Source organism: Trichechus manatus, unplaced genomic scaffold, assembly GCF_000243295.1.
Source record: "Trichechus manatus latirostris isolate Lorelei unplaced genomic scaffold, TriManLat1.0 scaffold00026, whole genome shotgun sequence".
NCBI lineage: Eukaryota > Metazoa > Chordata > Mammalia > Sirenia > Trichechidae > Trichechus > Trichechus manatus.
Genome location: NW_004443962.1, coordinates 8,222,875 through 8,239,983, shown reverse-complemented (window position 1 = coordinate 8,239,983; position 17,109 = coordinate 8,222,875). Strand labels below are relative to the sequence as shown.

The window sequence follows — 17,109 nt, the reverse complement described above, 5'->3', positions numbered from 1 at the left end:
GATTGGACCATTTTGTTTCATAGGGTTTTTCATTGGCAGATTTTTGGAAGTATATCGCCAGGCCTTTCTTCCTTATCCATCTTAGTTTAAAAGCTCCACTAAAACCTGTTCAGGATCATTGCAACCTGCAAGCCTCCACTGACAGATGAGTGATGGCTGCATATGAGGTACACTGGTTGGGAATGGAGCCTGGGTGTCCTACATGGAAGGCAAGAATTCTACCACTGATCACTAATACCTTGTTGTAGGTGGCAATGATGCCAGGGTACACATCTCTCCTCAGCAAAAGAAGTGCATTTGTCTCCTTTAGCTTTTGCCCTAATCTGAGCCATTGCTTCCAGACAGTAACTCTTGAAAGTACTATGCCATCTCCCTGGAATGACCTCATAGGATGGTTGTGAACATTCAATAAGATAATCCACATAGAGTTACTGGTGCACTAACAGCACAAAAAGAATTCAGATGCCCCAGAATGAAGGGCCTCAGTTACTGTCCCTGCTATCTGCCTAGATTTTACGTCATAGAGGGAGACTCCTCTTGGGCCAAGAATGTAAACACTAGGTCTGTACCAGCCTCTCTCAAACTTTTTGTTTTGGGCAGCCCCCTTCCCCAAATACTCACTTAGCCCCAAAGAGCTTAACAGATGCCTTTTCAGCCTGCCCCACTAAGTGCTGACTCTCCTTTGGTTCCCAGAATGCCTATGTCAACATCAACCGCATCATGTCTGTGGCCTCCCGCCTCTCTGAGGCTGGCCATTACGCCTCACAGCAAATCAAGCAGATTTCCACGCAGCTGGACCAGGAGTGGAAGAGCTTTGCGGCTGCCTTGGACGAGCGCAGCACCATTCTCGCCATGTCTGCGGTGTTCCACCAGAAGGCTGAGCAGGTGAGGCCGGGGGTTCTGCTGTGGCTGCTGTTGGTGGGAAGGGTGGAAATGAAGGGGAACGGCAAGGGGGGAGTATGCACAGAGTTCTGCAGAGAGCCCCTCCCTCTCTTTTTGAGAAACACTGAAGACCCCGCTGAGTGGTGGCAACCATAACACTTGTTCTACCACTTTCGTGGCTCTGTGTACACCAAGATGCATTGCTAACTTTTAGTGGCTTTGCTTGTCATCCATACCAGAGGGGACCCAATGTCTCTTTACATTCTGCTTAGTAGTTTAGTGGTGTGTGGCGGTATGTGTGTGTCTGTGGATGTGGGTAGGTGTGTATGTGTGTGTGTGACTGTCTGGTTTATTTGCAGTCCCTGAGCATAGACCAAAGGGATGAAAGTAATGTGATCACTTGAGTGCTCAGAGCAGGGGAAAATAATTTTAGATTGAGCATTTGCTATGGATAATAATTATGTAATAGCATAATGGATAGAAATAATAATTACTTGTTTCCATTTACGGAATGGCCAGGCATTGTGATATTACTAACCCATTTTACAGAGGGGAACACTGAAACTAAGATTAAATGGCCTGATTGACAGGTTATTGGCTACACAGAATTTACTCTTTGTAAATTGTGTGCTACACATCCTTTATATCAGTAACATTATAATATACTTGTATACATATACAGTAGGGCAAAAGCTGTCTCCTACCTGCTTATAGAGAGCCAATTTTTAATTTTGAGAAATTTTGTGAGCTGGTTGTTAAACACTGCTGTTATTTGTTGCTGTTAGCTGCTGTCAAGTCAGTTCCAACTCATGGCAACCCTATGCGTACAGAGTAGAACTGCTCTGTAGAGTTCTCATGGCCGTGACCTTTCAGAAGCAGATTGCCAGGCCTGTCTTCCGAGGCACCTCTGGGTTGATTCAAACCACCAACCTTTCAGCTAGTAGCGGAGCTACTTCCTGATCATTTTACTACTGTCTGTGTTCTTGAGGTTATTTACATTGATTTATCTGTCTGGTGGAAATACTACATAATGGTATGCTAGTGTGCATCCCTTCCCAACTCCACATACAATGATGTCACATTGGTAGCTTGAAATAGACCACAGTGGGAGTTTTAGAGGTGAAATCAGCAAATGCTACAAACCAGGGCTTGATTTATTGTTTCATTGATTGTCTAGAGTCTTAAGAAGGTGATGGTGAAAATGTTAAAAAACACAGACTAAACTTAAAAGTGTGTCGTGTCTGTAGCTGTTACGTTTTTAATAACATACAAAATTGAGGAAATATTCTTCTAGTATTCTAAAACTATTATTAAATTCAGCAACGAAGTCACTTGTTGATGAAAGAGTGATGGTCTGCCAGAAGTCTTCTGGTGTTTTTTATTTTTGTCCTTAATGTAAATGGAAATATCAACCCGCTTTCATGTTGGAACTATACACATTTGTTGTCTGCAACTGTAAATTGACTGTGGTTTTCACAAGACTTCAGCAGAAGCATCCTGTGAGACTCAAGTGGCTACACAGAATTTACTCTTTGTAAATTGTGTGCTACACACCCTTTATATCAGTAAAATTTATAATACACTTGTGTACATATACAGTGACGTGTTGCTTGATGTCCACAATACGTTCTGTGAAATAGGACGTTATGTGATTCATCCATACCATATTACAGATGAAGGTCCTTTCAGGCATTTGCTTCCAGAATTAGGAGATTTTGTCCATATTAAAAATTTGCTGGGGCAAATAGCCTCCCTCTACACTTAGTTTATCTAAGATTTCAACAGATTTTTCTGTGGCCCTCGCATCAACACTCACAGACTCACCACTCGCTTTCACATTATGCAGCGAAGAACAGTGTTTGAAGCGCTAAACCCCCCAGAGCGAGCACTAAGCTTGATATCATAGTCTGGTCCTGCTGTTTCCTTAAGCATCTCGAACAAGCATCGTGCCTTAGCAGTGATCGTCATTGTGCTGAGAGGGATTTGCTTTAGTGTTTGGTCCTCCATCCACGGTATTAGCAATTTCTCCATATCTGATATAGGTCCACCTCGCATTTTATTTAACCTTGTGGCTTTCAGTGGAGCTGATCCTTTTAAACAACTTGGAGGATGTTTTCTTTGTTTTTGAGGATCGTCATGATTGTCGCGTGCGACTTGCCTGAATCCATTACGTCCCGTTCTCTGAGCGGGATTCCTGAGCTGTATTATAACCTTATGAGACCGCAGACGTATATGGGGTCAGAAGTTGCCCAGAGGGACGTTGTGTGGCACATGACTGTATATATATTTGTGTGTGTGTGTGTGTGTGTGTGTGTGTGTAATGCTGGTTGTTAAACACACCACCGCTAAAATCACATAATTAATCTGTGGGCAGCTGGAATTTCAACCCAGGTGTGTCTAACATTAAAATCGTAAGCTCTAAACTTTTTTCCTCTGTATCACCTTTTGGGTAACTTCAGATAATGGAGAGTCGAACACAAAATCATACCTTAAATCTCTCCCTTTATTACCAACTCTAACACAGAAAGCAACATGGAATAATTGAAAGAGTCTAGGCTTTGAGGCCAGACACATGTGGGTTCTAATGCTAGCCACAGTATTCACTAATTCTTAGGCAAGTCACCTCACCATTCTGAGCTTTTTTCCTCATCTCTATAGGGGAGCCCTGGTGGCACAATGCTTAAGCACTCAGCTGCTAACAAAAGGTCAGAGGTTCAAACCCCCCAGCCACTCTGCAGGAGACCTGGCAATCTGCTCCCATAAAGATTACAGCCTGGAAAACCCTATAGAGAAGTTCTACTCTGTCGTATAGGGTCACTATGATTTGGAATTGACTTGAAGGCACACAGCAGCAATGAGGGGCTAATCATGAATCTCACAGGGGTCTTATAGGGGTTAGTGATAGAGCACGTAAGGTGCCTAGTGTACTTACTAAATGGTAGACATTACTACTTTGGATATTGGTTCAACATACTCTTCTGGTATCTATTTCCTCCACCTGTGTCTGTATCCACCTGGGAACTTCCTAGAGACTGAAATCTTTGTGCCACAAGTCAAGCACAGCCCACACATGGAGAGGGATCCAGCCATGTCTTTTTGTTTTGTTTTTTAAAGGATGATGGTAGTGTGATTGATGGTGACGGGTTCATTCACAGGAAAATGAGAATATTGATTTCTAACCTCCTGTTCTCTCCTTAACGCCATCGCTTACATACTTTACTCAGTGTTTGCACAGACTGGCAAGGAAGACTCCATGTTTCCTTCTGTCTCTGTCTCTCTCTCCCTTAGCTGACCATTTTGTGGGACCTGCTGTAGGATGGCCTGTTAGAGTATTACAGATAAATCCCAAGGGCCTTGAAGAGGTGCTCCCCCCACAGTTGACAAATGAACGTCAAGTTGCTTTCAGGTTACTGGTGGAGCAAAGAAGCTTCTGAGATGGCAGGAAGCACATGTGATCTGAGGCAGGATGGTGCTGGCATTTTCCAGAATTGCTAAGAGATGGCCTAATGTGATAAGGACATACAGAATGAAAACTCAACCACAACAGCTGACAGGCCAGGGGCTAAATGCTTGAAAGAGACACAAAGACTAGAACTCGAGCAGTTGCAGAAGAAAAGCAAGTGCCAGAACTGACCTGGATTGGTTTGGATCAGAAGACATTTTATTTGTATCTATTGTTTTTAATGTGATGTCCTCAGGTATCACAAGTCCTTCAGGGAAATTCATAAACGATGCTTCTTTTTAGTTGTGGAGGGACCTCATTCAAGGCTATTTTTTAGGTGTTTGTTTAGGCAGCTCTTTATTGTCCTCATATGGGCTGTTCTAGGAAATGGGATAAAAGGTATTTAGGCAATTAATTTAAGTGGAGCTGTGCACCCAGGCGAGAGGAATCACAGAATCATTTCAGACTGTTGGGTGAAGAATTATTTGCATTTTAGAGATGGATTTTTCCACCCAGTAAACCTGAGTGATTTCACTTAGCTCACCATTTGTGCATGGAGACCCATGGTCTTCCACAGTTGTTAATTTTAATTTTTAAATAATTTTATGTCTGTTGGGATCTATATCTATATATCATACCCCAGGAGCAGTGTCACTTTAGACACAGCACAGTCTAGCGCCCATGCTGTCCCTCCCCTCTCCCACCCTGAAGGAGACTGACCCAACATTGGGAGTTCTGTTGAGGTTAATATCCATCCCTGTGGGAATGAGTCTCTGGAAGTTCCCTAGGGTTCCTAATGATTCTGTATGAAGTACTCTTTGCTCCTCTTCACAACTGAGTGCACACGTGCGTGGCCATTAGAGCATTTTGCCCTGTGCACAGCCACAGGCCTGTGGGACGGGCTGCACGCATCGTAATGAGATGTTTCCACAGCAGCACTCTATCGTCAGTGTGTGGGTGTAACCTGTGGAACAACCAGACGGCTCCCACCCCGGCAGGTTCATAATAGTAATCTTTGTGGAAATCATGCTTCCTGAACAGATGCCTAGGTCTGACTTCTTACTTGGGGTTAGTGTTTGTGGAATTAAAGAACACACTCAGCTCTTCCAGAGGTCCTGATGTTTCTCCCCTAGGTATCTGACCCTCTCTGCTCTAGGTAACCCACCCATCACCCAGCCCGGTACTCCCACACTGATCCGCCCCACATCTCTTTCCAGTTCCTGTCGGGAGTGGACGCCTGGTGCAAGATGTGTAGTGAAGGTGGCCTGCCATCCGAGATGCAGGACCTAGAGCTGGCAATCCACCACCACCAAACCTTGTATGAGCAAGTGACCCAGGCCTACACGGAGGTGAGAACCCAGCGGGGCACCCAGGTGTCCTGGGCATTTGTGCAAATGGGTGGGTGGTGTGAGCACTGGCCGGTACCCTGTGAAATAGTCTGGGTTGAATGAAAGAAGAGAGGCCATTTTTCTCCCTTTAGAGATGTCTTTAGTATCCTTGGCCTATGAACGACAGTGTCTTCAGCTAGAAAGCAGAAAAAAATGGGGCCGTGAGTAGGCGCGCGCACACGCGCGCGCGCACACACACACACACTCACACTCACACACCCCACTCCCTGGATGTGAGGATTTGGACTCTGTCGCCTGGGGAGAGGAACAAAAGAAAGCAAGGCTGCCCTCCTCTAGAGTTTGCTTTCTGGTTGGTGAACAGGCATGTACACACTAACCCTGGCACCCCTTTTGTGAAGTAGCTCATCAAAAAATATTAATTTTCTCACTAGAAGGTCCAGAGGAAAATGTGTGTGGAGATAAGTGTTTGCAGGAGTGAGAAACTGCCACGGATGTGGAGGAGAAACTATAAGGCTCTTCTGCTGAAAAATCAAGGGCCGGGGAGGGAGGTGGTTAGTGCAAAATGAAGGAGGGGAAAAAACTTCTTGATGTTTCTTTAAAGGAAAAGGAAAGGCCGTATAGGTGCATCCCTGTGGATATACATACACAAGTTAAGTAGGTTTACTAACTGGGCTTGAATTCTCGGGGAGAGGGGCTAAGGGATGAAAAACTGACGAGGGCAAAATGGGCTGATTAGGGAAGCAGCTTTGAGCTGGATGAGGTGGGAAAGGTGGATTGGCATCTGGCCTATGGGTTTCCTCTGGGGCAAGGTCAGTTACGGCAGTGTTTCTCAAAGTGGGCTCCGGGACCACCTGCATCAGACTTACCTGAGGTGCTTGTTAAAGATGCAGATGCCTGGGCTCCACCCCAGACTGACTCAGAGTGTCAAGAAGTGGGACCTGGAACCTCCATTTTACTCTGAGCCCAGGTGAGTTTGATGCACACAGAAATCTAAGAACCAATGGCTTCTAGGTAAGAACTGGGTTTTTGCCACAGTCAGAATGGGGTTTGGATCCTGGCTGCCCTCCTTATTAGCTGTGTGACCTCAGGCAAGTCACTTCGCCTCTCTAAGCTCAGCGTTCTCTTCTGTGAAATGAAAGTGATAACACCTGCCTCATAGCGTAGTTTTCAGGGGTATAAAGATAACGCATGTAACGCGCTTGACGCAGTGCCTGATAGGAATAAATGCTGACAGATGCTAACAGGTTTTGTCATTGTCAGAGGCGTGGAGGAGGGCTTGTGAGATGAATCTGATCTCATCAGCTCTGATCCAAATGGTCCAAGGGTTTCTTTCTTATACCAGAACTTTCCCTCTGCCCATGGGTCAAGAATCTCTAAATTTACTCCATATGAAATACTAAAAATAGTACAATCAAGATTAATATATTTCCCCACATCATGGGGTGTGGGTGTAATTATATATATATATATACACATACATATGTGTGTGTGTGTGTAATTATATATATATATACATACATGTATGTGTGTATATATATATAATGTGTGTGTGCACGTGTGTATACACACACACACACACACACACACACACAGTTTCTTCCAGTGTATTCTCAGTCCCTAACATTGTGGACCTAAACGTTCCATCAAAGCCCACTTTGGCAGTCAGTAGGCCGTCCCTGACCTCCTGTAGATATGGAGACTGAGGCACAGGACTAAAACTCATGTTAACTTGGATTTCTAGCATTTGGCCCCCCATCTCTAATCACCCTGCCCTGGACATAGCATAGTGCCAAAAGACACCATTTTCTCAAATTCCCTGGAGAATTTGGCCATAGGGTATTTGTCTTATTCATGTCTCCGGAGGGCATTAAAGCAATAAGCCATGGGGGTGGGTATGGTGGAGTTGGGTGGGAGGTGGTGGTCACCTACATCGGCCATGTTCCCCTAGCGGGGTCTCCTCTCCTGTCTCAGCCTCACTCTATGCCAGCACTCTTCTCGGTCACCGCTCAGCTCTGCATGTGCTTCTGCTGCCCTGTGAGCAGAAGGAGTACAGCTGGGTCTGTGTTCTTGAACCCCCAACAAGCGCTTCTCAGGGCCTGAAGGCGGGGCGAGGGGAGGCTGCCAGCCCAGTAAATAGCTCCCCATTCATCATCATAAGGATGGACATGGGTACATACCCCCTTCCCCAATTTGCTGGTAGGAAAAGAAGACTATTTCAGCTCGAAACCAACTTTGATTTCATTGTTAAACCCGATGAACGTGAGATCTGTTTTAAATTGGAGGGACGTATTCTCTCTTGGGTACTCTTCCAAGCACTGTAGGACCACAGGCGTGTGATGCTGCTCTCAGAATTATTGGTGCCGGTAATTGTGCCAGGAACCCAACGAGAGGAGGGACAGGGAATGTCACCCCACTGCCCTCAGCACTGAGGGTGTTGGAGAACCCAGGTGCATGGGTGGTATGTCCACAGTATAAGGGCCCCTCCCTTACTCTGTGCATTCTGGAAAGATTTGAAATGTTGCTGCTTTTTGGTAGAAGAGGGTTATAGAGAGGGAGAGAGAGAGAAAAAAACAGGATGAAGAGGAAAGAAAGAAAATAGCAAGGAAATAAAGAAGATGGGAGAAAGAAATAACGATGATGATGATAATGATGAAGCTACTACTACATGCCAGGCCCTGTTCTAAGCACGTAGCCCATTTAATCCTCACCACAACTCTGAGGCGTGTGCCATTATTAACCCCATTTTACAGACAAGGAAGCTGAAGCCCAAAGAGGTTTAGTAACTTGCCTCTGATCACACGTCTAGAAGTTTGAAGCCAGGCAGAGGAAGGTGAAGGAGAAAGAGGGGGAGAGGTTTATGCTGGGGACTTATTCTGAACTTCATTTCTAAAATGAAGTTCTTCTGCCTGGCGCAGCCAGTGAGTCAGTCAAAATATTGATCAAGTGCCTCCTATGTGACAGACACTGTTGTAGGCTTTGGAGAGAGAATGGTGAAAAAGACAGAGTCCCCACGCTCGTGGAGCTGATATTCCAGAGAGAGACACTGATGTAAGAGCCTCACAGGCAACTTGTTGGTGCTCCAGCAGCCACCCCCCTCCATAAACAACATGTGGGCAGATGGACTGGCTTCCTTCTGAGCCCAGGACTCCAGTTCTCCAGGATGCTCTGCCCTCCCCTGGGCTGGGAGCCGGGCACCAGAGCAGCTCTGGCTGGCTGGCATGTCCCTTGGTTACTGAATTTAGTCTGGGGATGACTGCAGTTCTCAGGTCTAATTGGGACCCCGGGACAGACTCCTTGTCTCTCTCTGCCCTGTGCCTGCTGTGCTGCACCCGTGACTCTCTGGCCTCGTGGGGTTCTCCCTGGCTGAGATCTGGAGCAGCGCTTCTTTCCTTCCTGCAGGTCAGCCAGGATGGCAAAGCGCTGCTGGATGTGCTGCAGCGTCCCCTGAGTCCTGGGAACTCCGAGTCCCTCACGGCCACAGCCAACTACTCCAAGGCCGTGCACCAGGTGCTGGACGTGGTGCACGAGGTGCTGCACCACCAGCGGCGGCTTGAGAGCATCTGGCAGCACCGCAAGGTGCGGCTCCACCAGCGGCTGCAGCTCTGCGTCTTCCAGCAGGACGTGCAGCAGGTAACGGCTCTGCTGCCCTTTGGCGCGGCGTCCATCCCGGGCGGGGGCCTGCGCGCCAGGCCTTGCACTAGGTGATCAGGCTGGGAAAGCGGGAAGAGGGCCATTCTGCCCCCAGTACTCTTCCCCCACAGAAAAACAAACCACCAAACCAGACTTGTTAATAGTTTGCTTCTCCCCTAAGCAGCTTTATAGACCGGGCCTTCTCACCCTGTGCTCTTGGAAAAAGAGACTCAGTCTGAGGAACAGCAATTTCTTACAGTCAGAGGATGTATTTTTGTTTTGCTGGGATAGCTTAATCCTCACTCAGGCAGCCAGATTGCTGGACGACTTGGGGGGCTGGGGGACCCTCTGAGGCCTGTCAGAGTTGAACATCACCGTAAAGTGAGCTCACTTCTCAATCAGGGACGCGGGGGCCTGCCAGAGTGGGGGTGGGGTGGGGTTCGGGACCTGCGAGAGGACTCCTTGGTGAGGTTGTACTTGGGAAACCAGATTTATAACAGGGGCTATTGTTCACCGTATGTTCCATGATTAGAGGTTACTTCTGGCTTTATTGGTCTTTTTGCATTATTATACCGGTCACGGCTTTCTCCTTCACCACAAATAATAAAGAAATGGTTATGTTTCTAACCATAAAAAGACAGCTTGCCATGAATGCCCTTTCAGATGAAATAACCCATCTCTCCCCCATGTACTTCTGTCCCTGTCTCTGTGGGGACTCCTGGGAGCTTTGCTCTGAGGACTGATACTCCAGGAGAGGAAGGTGGGTGGGAGCGGGGCACTGAGATCAAGGCTTCATGTCCTCTCCCTCTTGGTTCATCCCGGGGGGCAGGGGCGGTGGGCACTCCTGCTCAAACACCTTCCACATCATGTAATTTCAGGACTACTCATATAAAATAACATTTTACTCGCCTTCCATTCTTCTGTGGTATCGGCCAGGCATAATCCCAAAGTGTATCAAAATGTACATGGATAATTGAGAGCCAGCTGTGCGTGTCTTCGCAAGTGTTGATTCCCTTCACAGCTGTTAGTGGAAGAGGCCCCTGGGGCCACTGCGCCCCTATGTAGCCGGGCAGGATGGCGGGAGAGCGGGCCATCCCTATCACTGGGTAGGGGATCGCATGCAGTCAGTCCCAGGAGTCGGAGGGCCTTCGGGCACACCCTCGCTTCTCGGACTGCCCTGAGACTCTCTGCAGCTCCCTCCTGACTGAGGCAGAGATTGAGTCATCAGAGGCGACACCTCAGCCTCAGGAGAGGCTGGCGCTGTTTATGTGCTGGCCCAGCTCTGAAACTCTTGTGGGGGCCTGCTGGGAATAGAGAAGCAAATGAATCAGTTGTCTGCTCTTGCCATCTGGAGCCGTCCGGATAAATATATCATCCGTGAGCACAGGAGAGTCCAGGAGTCCGGCTGTGATTGAGACAGAGTGAGGTGCCAGCCTCGGAAGACACAAAAGAGGGGGCGTTATATTTCTGTGAACTCTCAGTGACTCGAGATGATCTGGGCAACAGATTACAAGGCTTCTTCTGCCCTCCTGTTGCTCTTATGGCTGTTGCTACTATTCATTAATGCTAACTAGGAAAGGAGCCCTGGTGGTGCAGTGGTTAAATGCTTGGCTGCTAACCGAAAGGTCAGCAGTTCGAACCCACCAGCTGCTCTGCAGGAGAAAGATGTGGCAGTCTGATTGGAGAAAGCTTACAGCCTTGGAAACCCTATGGGGCAGTTCTGCCCTGTCCTGTAGCATCACTGTGAGTCAGAAGTGACTTGACAGTAATGGGGCAGATGAAAGGCTTCCACAAGAGGAAGGTGATGTTCCCAACTAGACTTTCCAGGAACTGCTGTTATCAGGCTTTTCTGTGGCCACCAAGGCTTCTAAACTATGCTAAGAGAAAGTATAGTATCTGTGGCTATTCTGCATCATGCTTTTAAAACTGAGAGCATTTCTGGAAATGAGGTACTATCAGTTCATCTTTCCTGCATGAATCACAATGTTGGCGCTAATCAAAAACAAGCAGGATATCTGTGAGGTGTGTGAGATGGGATTTGGATAGTCCATGAAAATTGAGTTTCCCAGGATGGTTAATTCCATTGTTCTTTTCAGGATATGTGAAATGTAACTTCTTCCGGGAACACCTTTCATTTACCCATTCACTCACTCACTGTGTGTCTGACGTTGGGACTGACTCAAAGGAAAATAAGGGCTACCGAACCCAATGAGGGACCTCAGTTGCTCACCTGACACCCAAATATCCATTGGTGCCTGACAGGCATCTGAGCTGATGCTTCAGAAAGGTGCAGGGTTTAATGCACTCAAGGGTTAGATAAAGGACTTGGTCTTTGATCTCCTGACTCCTAGCCATGAGCCTGTCCCAGCTTCATGATCAGACTGGACAAGTAATTTTCCTGCTCTACCGTGTTCCCACGTGTTCCCACAGCTTGCTGTTTCTTTGTCTCTCCTACCTGTTTATCTACCTACTTACCTACTATCCATCCATCCATCCATCCATCCATCCATCCATCCATCATCCATCCATCCATCCATAATTTTGGTAGCACTTTCACCTTTGTGTTACATTACAGTTTTGTTGTTGTTTTAATTTTGCATGACTCATTTACTCCAGTACCTCCCTGAGAGAAGCAGTCATGCATCGCTTATAGTTCTTAGCTGTGTCTGGCATGAAGCTGAGATTCTCTTTACATTTGCTGAACTGAGTGTAGTTATCTTTGGGAGACCCTCAGTTTCTATTTCTGTGAAGTGAACACCATTTAAGACCCAGGAGTTGCTGGTGAGTAGCAGGAGTCTGCCTGCGGGAATTGTGATGAGAAGCCTTTTCAGGTATTTACAGTCCAGGCAGAGGATGCTGGGACGTATTCTCAGTGCTCCTGAAGCGTCATGGTACTCATCAGTTATTCAGCATGCTTGGGCCTCTACAGTAGGCCCAGGGCTGCGCTAGGTTCAGGTAAGATACCTGCTTAGTTAGAATAGCACAAGGCATACACATTTGAAAATTAAAGAACGATTGTACCAAAGCACGCCAGCCAGTATGCAGAGAGAGTATCAATGGAACAGTTACAGGCACAAGCGTGAGCAGAAGTCAGAGTTGGTGCCTTGAAAGAGGAGATGATTGACCGAACCACGCAGTCTGGACTCGAGACCCTGAGCGTATTTTGAGATCCAGAGATGTTCACTCCGTGGCCCGAGTGGGAAGCTTGTGAATAAGCATCAGTGGCTGGTGTGACACAAACTCGCAGATTAGAACCTGGGCTTTTGAGTCAGACAGGCTGAGTTTAAATCCTGCTCTGACATGTCTTGGTTGTGTGACCTCGGGCAAGTCATTTTACCTCGTAGTGCTTCAGTTTCTTTGCCTCTAAAATAGGAACGATAATAATAGTACCCATCTCACAGGACTGAATGACCTGCCTACCACACAGTCAATCCTCAGTGTTAGCTGGGTTGTTAGCTGCATCCTCTTTAAGCGGTACTCGGGCGCCCCCTGGTGCTTGTGTTACTGGGGAGTCCCAGCATGATTCTGCTGTTTCTACTGACCGGAAAGGCTTTGTGGGTCTGTGAGTTCCATTTTATGTGGTTATAAAATTTCAGCAATGTCTAGGACCTGAAAGAGCATCCAGTCTAACCTACTACACAGTTGAGGAAATTGAGGCCCAGAGATGTAAAGTAACTTGGCCATAACCACACAGCTAGTTTATGGTAGTGCCAGAACCGGAAGCTAGGTCTTCAGAGTCCCAGAAAAGCCACATGAGAAAGGAAGGCCAGGGAGAGAGAGAGAGAGAGGATGAATGAGAAGAGAGGAAGTACACATGCATATGTCCACGGAGCGGGGGAAAGACAGACACACCCCAAAACAGGAAGAGAGGGAGGGAGAGTCAGAGACAGACACACAGAGAGAAACAGTGTAGGGAGAGAAAGAAGGGGGAAGAGAAATAAAGACAGCAGAGAAACAGACCTACATGGGAGAAGAAAGAGAAAGATAGCAGGAGAGAGAAAAGAAAGCGCCGCTAACTCCTGCTAGGGGAGAAGGGGACTGAGAGGAACGGAGTGAGGGCAGGCAAGCTCTGCCTGCTGAACTTCTTGCCAATTGCCGTTTCTGGGTGACCTTGCCTGAGTAGCAGTACTTTGCCCCTTGAGCCTCCAGAACCAGAGGACTGCAGACAGATGTGAACCAAAGCTAGGCGCCAGTGAAGATTCCATCTAAACATCTGCAGCCAGCATTGGCCTGGCACTTCAGCTCTGTGGTAGCTCTCCCTAGGGCCCTGACAGGTGTATTCTCAGCTTGCTTTTCCCTGCTGGGCTGGGGACAGTGGAAATAAATCTTGGGAATTTGGACTCATTAAGCTGAAGAAAGACGTGGATAGGGCATGCCTACCATGGTATTGCTAATGAAATAATTATCAGATTGTTCCCCCTAAGGAGCCCTGGTGGCGCGGTGGTTTAGTGCTCAACTAGTAACTGAAAGATCGGTGGTTCGAACCCAGCAGCAGCTCCTTGGGAGAACAATGTGGCAGTCTGCTTCCCTAAAGATTACAGCCTTGGAAACCCTCTGGGGCAGTTCTGCTCTGTCCTGTAGGGTCACTGTGAGTTGGAATCAACTTCATGGCAGTGGGTTATTCTTCTTTCTTTTTCAGCTGGTCTCTACCCTGTGTCGTTCATACTCGCCTAACTCCTCTGACTTCCGACGTATGCAAGTCCAGATAAACTTGACTTTGTGGTGGGAAAAACAAAAATAAAAACAAACCAAACCCACTGCCGTCAAGTCAATTCCAACTCATAGTGACCCCGTAGAATTTCCAAGCTGTGAATCTCTGCAGAAGCAGACTGCCACATCTTTCTCCCGAGGAGCGGCTGGTGGTTTTGAACCGCCGACCTTTCGGTTAGCAGTTGATCGCTTTAACCACTGCACCATCAGGGCTCCATTTTTTCTTAGCCAGAACAACGTGTTTCAGATTGCTGTCTGCAGGCATCTTATTTTGCCTTGCCTTCTTTCTGTACCAGGAGCCCTGGTGGCACAGTAGTTAAAGCACTCTATCGGAATTGACTTGACAGCAATGGGTTTGGCTTTTTGGTCTTCCTCTACCTCCATTTGGACCTTTTTTGCAAGAACAAATCTATACAGTGTTTTGGAACACCTGCTGTGTACAAGGCCCTGTGCTAGGAATTTGAGATCTCTGCCCTCAAAAGAAGTTGTATACCGTTAAGGATATATTAGTGGCACACGGCTGTCTGTGCTCAGAGCCACAGAAGCAAAATAACAATGGGCTACTGGAGGCCCTGTGGTTGCTGTGGGATTTGTGCTGGTCCCTGGAGCATGGGCATGAGAGATGGAGGATGGTGTACCTGGGGAAGGCCGCAGAGCAGAAAGCTAAGTAATAGACGGGGAACAGGAAGAGAAAGTGTAACGGACGCCCTGTTCCTCCTGGCAGTGATAGTGGGAAACAAGGCTGGAAGGGGGTTGGGAGTGGCTGTGGGAGTAGGGGTGGGGCTGGGCGTGACATGTTTGAGACTCCTCTGTCCTCCCTTAAAAACAATGTCTTGACCACAGCAGTCTGGCAAGGCAGTGATGGCAGAATTTCTCTGGCTCAGTGGCTTTCCATTCTGAAAGAATGTATTAATATTAAAGCTCACAGTTCCTGTACTGCAAATGAACCTTACCTGCTTCTATCAGCTTTTCTGTAGCCTCACATGGAAAATTATAGCTTTTACTATATCAGCTCTTGCCCGCCAAAGAATGTCTGAAAGAGATTTGAGAGTAATTTAAGAAAAAAACAAAAAACCTCCAGATATTCAATATTTTACCAGCTGTAGCCCCTTAGTCATACTAGTTTGGGCCTTGTATACCCTGATTAGCAGCTTCGTATAATAAAGGTGAGCACTTAGGGTCGAACACAGCATGATTAGTTATTAAAAAGGTGACCAGAATGAGGATGCATCTAGCAACTAACTCTTCCTAGAAAGGGAGGATTAAAGGGTCTAAGAAAGAAAATGCTCTGGGCATATTTTGCACCCAGTTAGATCAGAAAATGCACAGAAGAGGGAACCATCTTCAAAATCAGGAGCACAGACTAGTTACTTGGTGGATATGTTGCAGAAGGGATTCAAGCATCAGAGGGATGGTTGGATTCCAACCTGAGATTTTGTTACTCAGATGCAATGTGTCTGTAAAAGCTCTACTGTTCAAAGCTCAGGATTTATCATCGTTTGAGTAGATATCATGGTGCATCTGCATCTACAACGACCGTTCATTGAGCTTACTATGTGCCAGGGCCTCTGCTAATCCCTTCACTTACATTTTCTTGTTTAATCTTCCCAACACTATGAGGCAATCATTTGGTCCCCATTTTACTTATGAGGAAATTGAGCTTAGAGAGGTAAAGTGAACTTTCTCAGAGTACAGCTAGTAGCAGATCAAGGGTTCGGACCCAAGACCCCCTAACATCAGAGTTGGTGTTCTTAGTGTCTCTGCTGTGCCACAGGCACTATGCTTTATAATTCTGTGCTGGAATGTCAGTGCTCAAAAGGTCCTGATGGGTTACTTGGTCTCAAAGGATGAGACTTGCCCAAGGCCATAGAGCAACTGACAGCTGAGGTTCATACTCAAACTCAACTGCCTCAAACACTTCTACCCAAACACCCTTTTCCATCTCTTCCACCATTTTAAAATTGCTCTCTCCACTTATTTATCTCTAACACAAATTCTCCTAAAACAGACACTACAGTACTCCATTCTCATTTGTTTTTCACAGTCATGAGTATTTTAACGCAGCATTGCTGATGTTGTTCTTTGTGGCATGCGTCTTGAATAATATCCATTTGCCCATGATAGTATTTAGCAGTTTTAAAGTTGTCAACAGGGCTTTGAAACAGTTCGTTGGGTTTGGAATGCCTGCTGAGGATTTGCATTTCTAACACAATTCCAGGTGATGCTAATGTTGCTGGTTAGGGATCAATTCTGAGAACCACTAGTAGAGCCGTCATTCTCAAAATTTATTATACATAAGAATCACCTGGGGGTCTTGTTAAACTGTAGAGTCTGACTCAGTATATCTGGGGTGGGAATGCAAATTCTCAGCAGGGGTTCAAACAGGAGGAAACTGCTTTGAAGCCCTGGTTGTCAATTAAGTTTTTGTGATTATGATAGTCCAATCATGCAGAATATGTTCAAGCAGATAATAGATGATTCTTTGGGCAAGGCGATTGCCCAGAAATAAAGCAGAATTGAGGCTGAGCTGCCCTGGGGGAGGTAGGGAGGGGAGGAAGGAAGGTTCCTGCTTGTCTGGGTGGCTTTCTGATTGGAGTGAACATAGGGAAACATTCCCATCTGCCTCTTTGGTGTCACTGAGTGTAGAGGAAACACCCCATCCCCCTCCCCATGGTGTGAGACTAGTACTGAAGGGTCTAGAGTTCTGGTCCTCCACCATGTACTCCCTAGCCTCTCCAGGCTTGGGAATGAGCTTTAGGAGCTTGCCTCTGAGATGCTCAGACTCCTCCTGCCTGGGAATTTCATGAACTCCTTGTATCGCTCTGCTTCCTGGTTCCTTATTTCTTGCTTTTTATTATTGTTACTGTATTTTTAGTGAAAGTTTACACAGCAAATTAGGTTCCTACTTAACAATTTCTATACATATTGTTCAGTGACATTGGTTACATTTTTCACAATGTGTCAGCCTTCTCATTATTTCCATTCTGGTTGTTCTGTTCCCATTAATCTAGCTTCTCTGACCCCCCTTCCCTTCTCATCTTTGCTTTAGGGTAAATGATGACCGTTTGGACTCATATAGATGATTATTTAAAGGAG

At 46.7% G+C, this 17,109-nt stretch overlaps 1 protein-coding gene across 1 annotated transcript in view; it reads left to right on the top strand.

Annotated features, from left to right (window-relative positions):
- The window catches only part of KALRN (kalirin RhoGEF kinase), a 789,193-nt gene that overhangs the window by 349,210 nt on the left and 422,874 nt on the right, over positions 1-17,109 (top strand). The window contains exons 7-9 of the mRNA XM_023728788.1: positions 694-885; positions 5,542-5,673; positions 9,073-9,303. Coding sequence (XP_023584556.1) covers positions 694-885; positions 5,542-5,673; positions 9,073-9,303 — 555 coding nt within the window. The remainder of the gene's footprint in view (positions 1-693; positions 886-5,541; positions 5,674-9,072; positions 9,304-17,109) is intronic.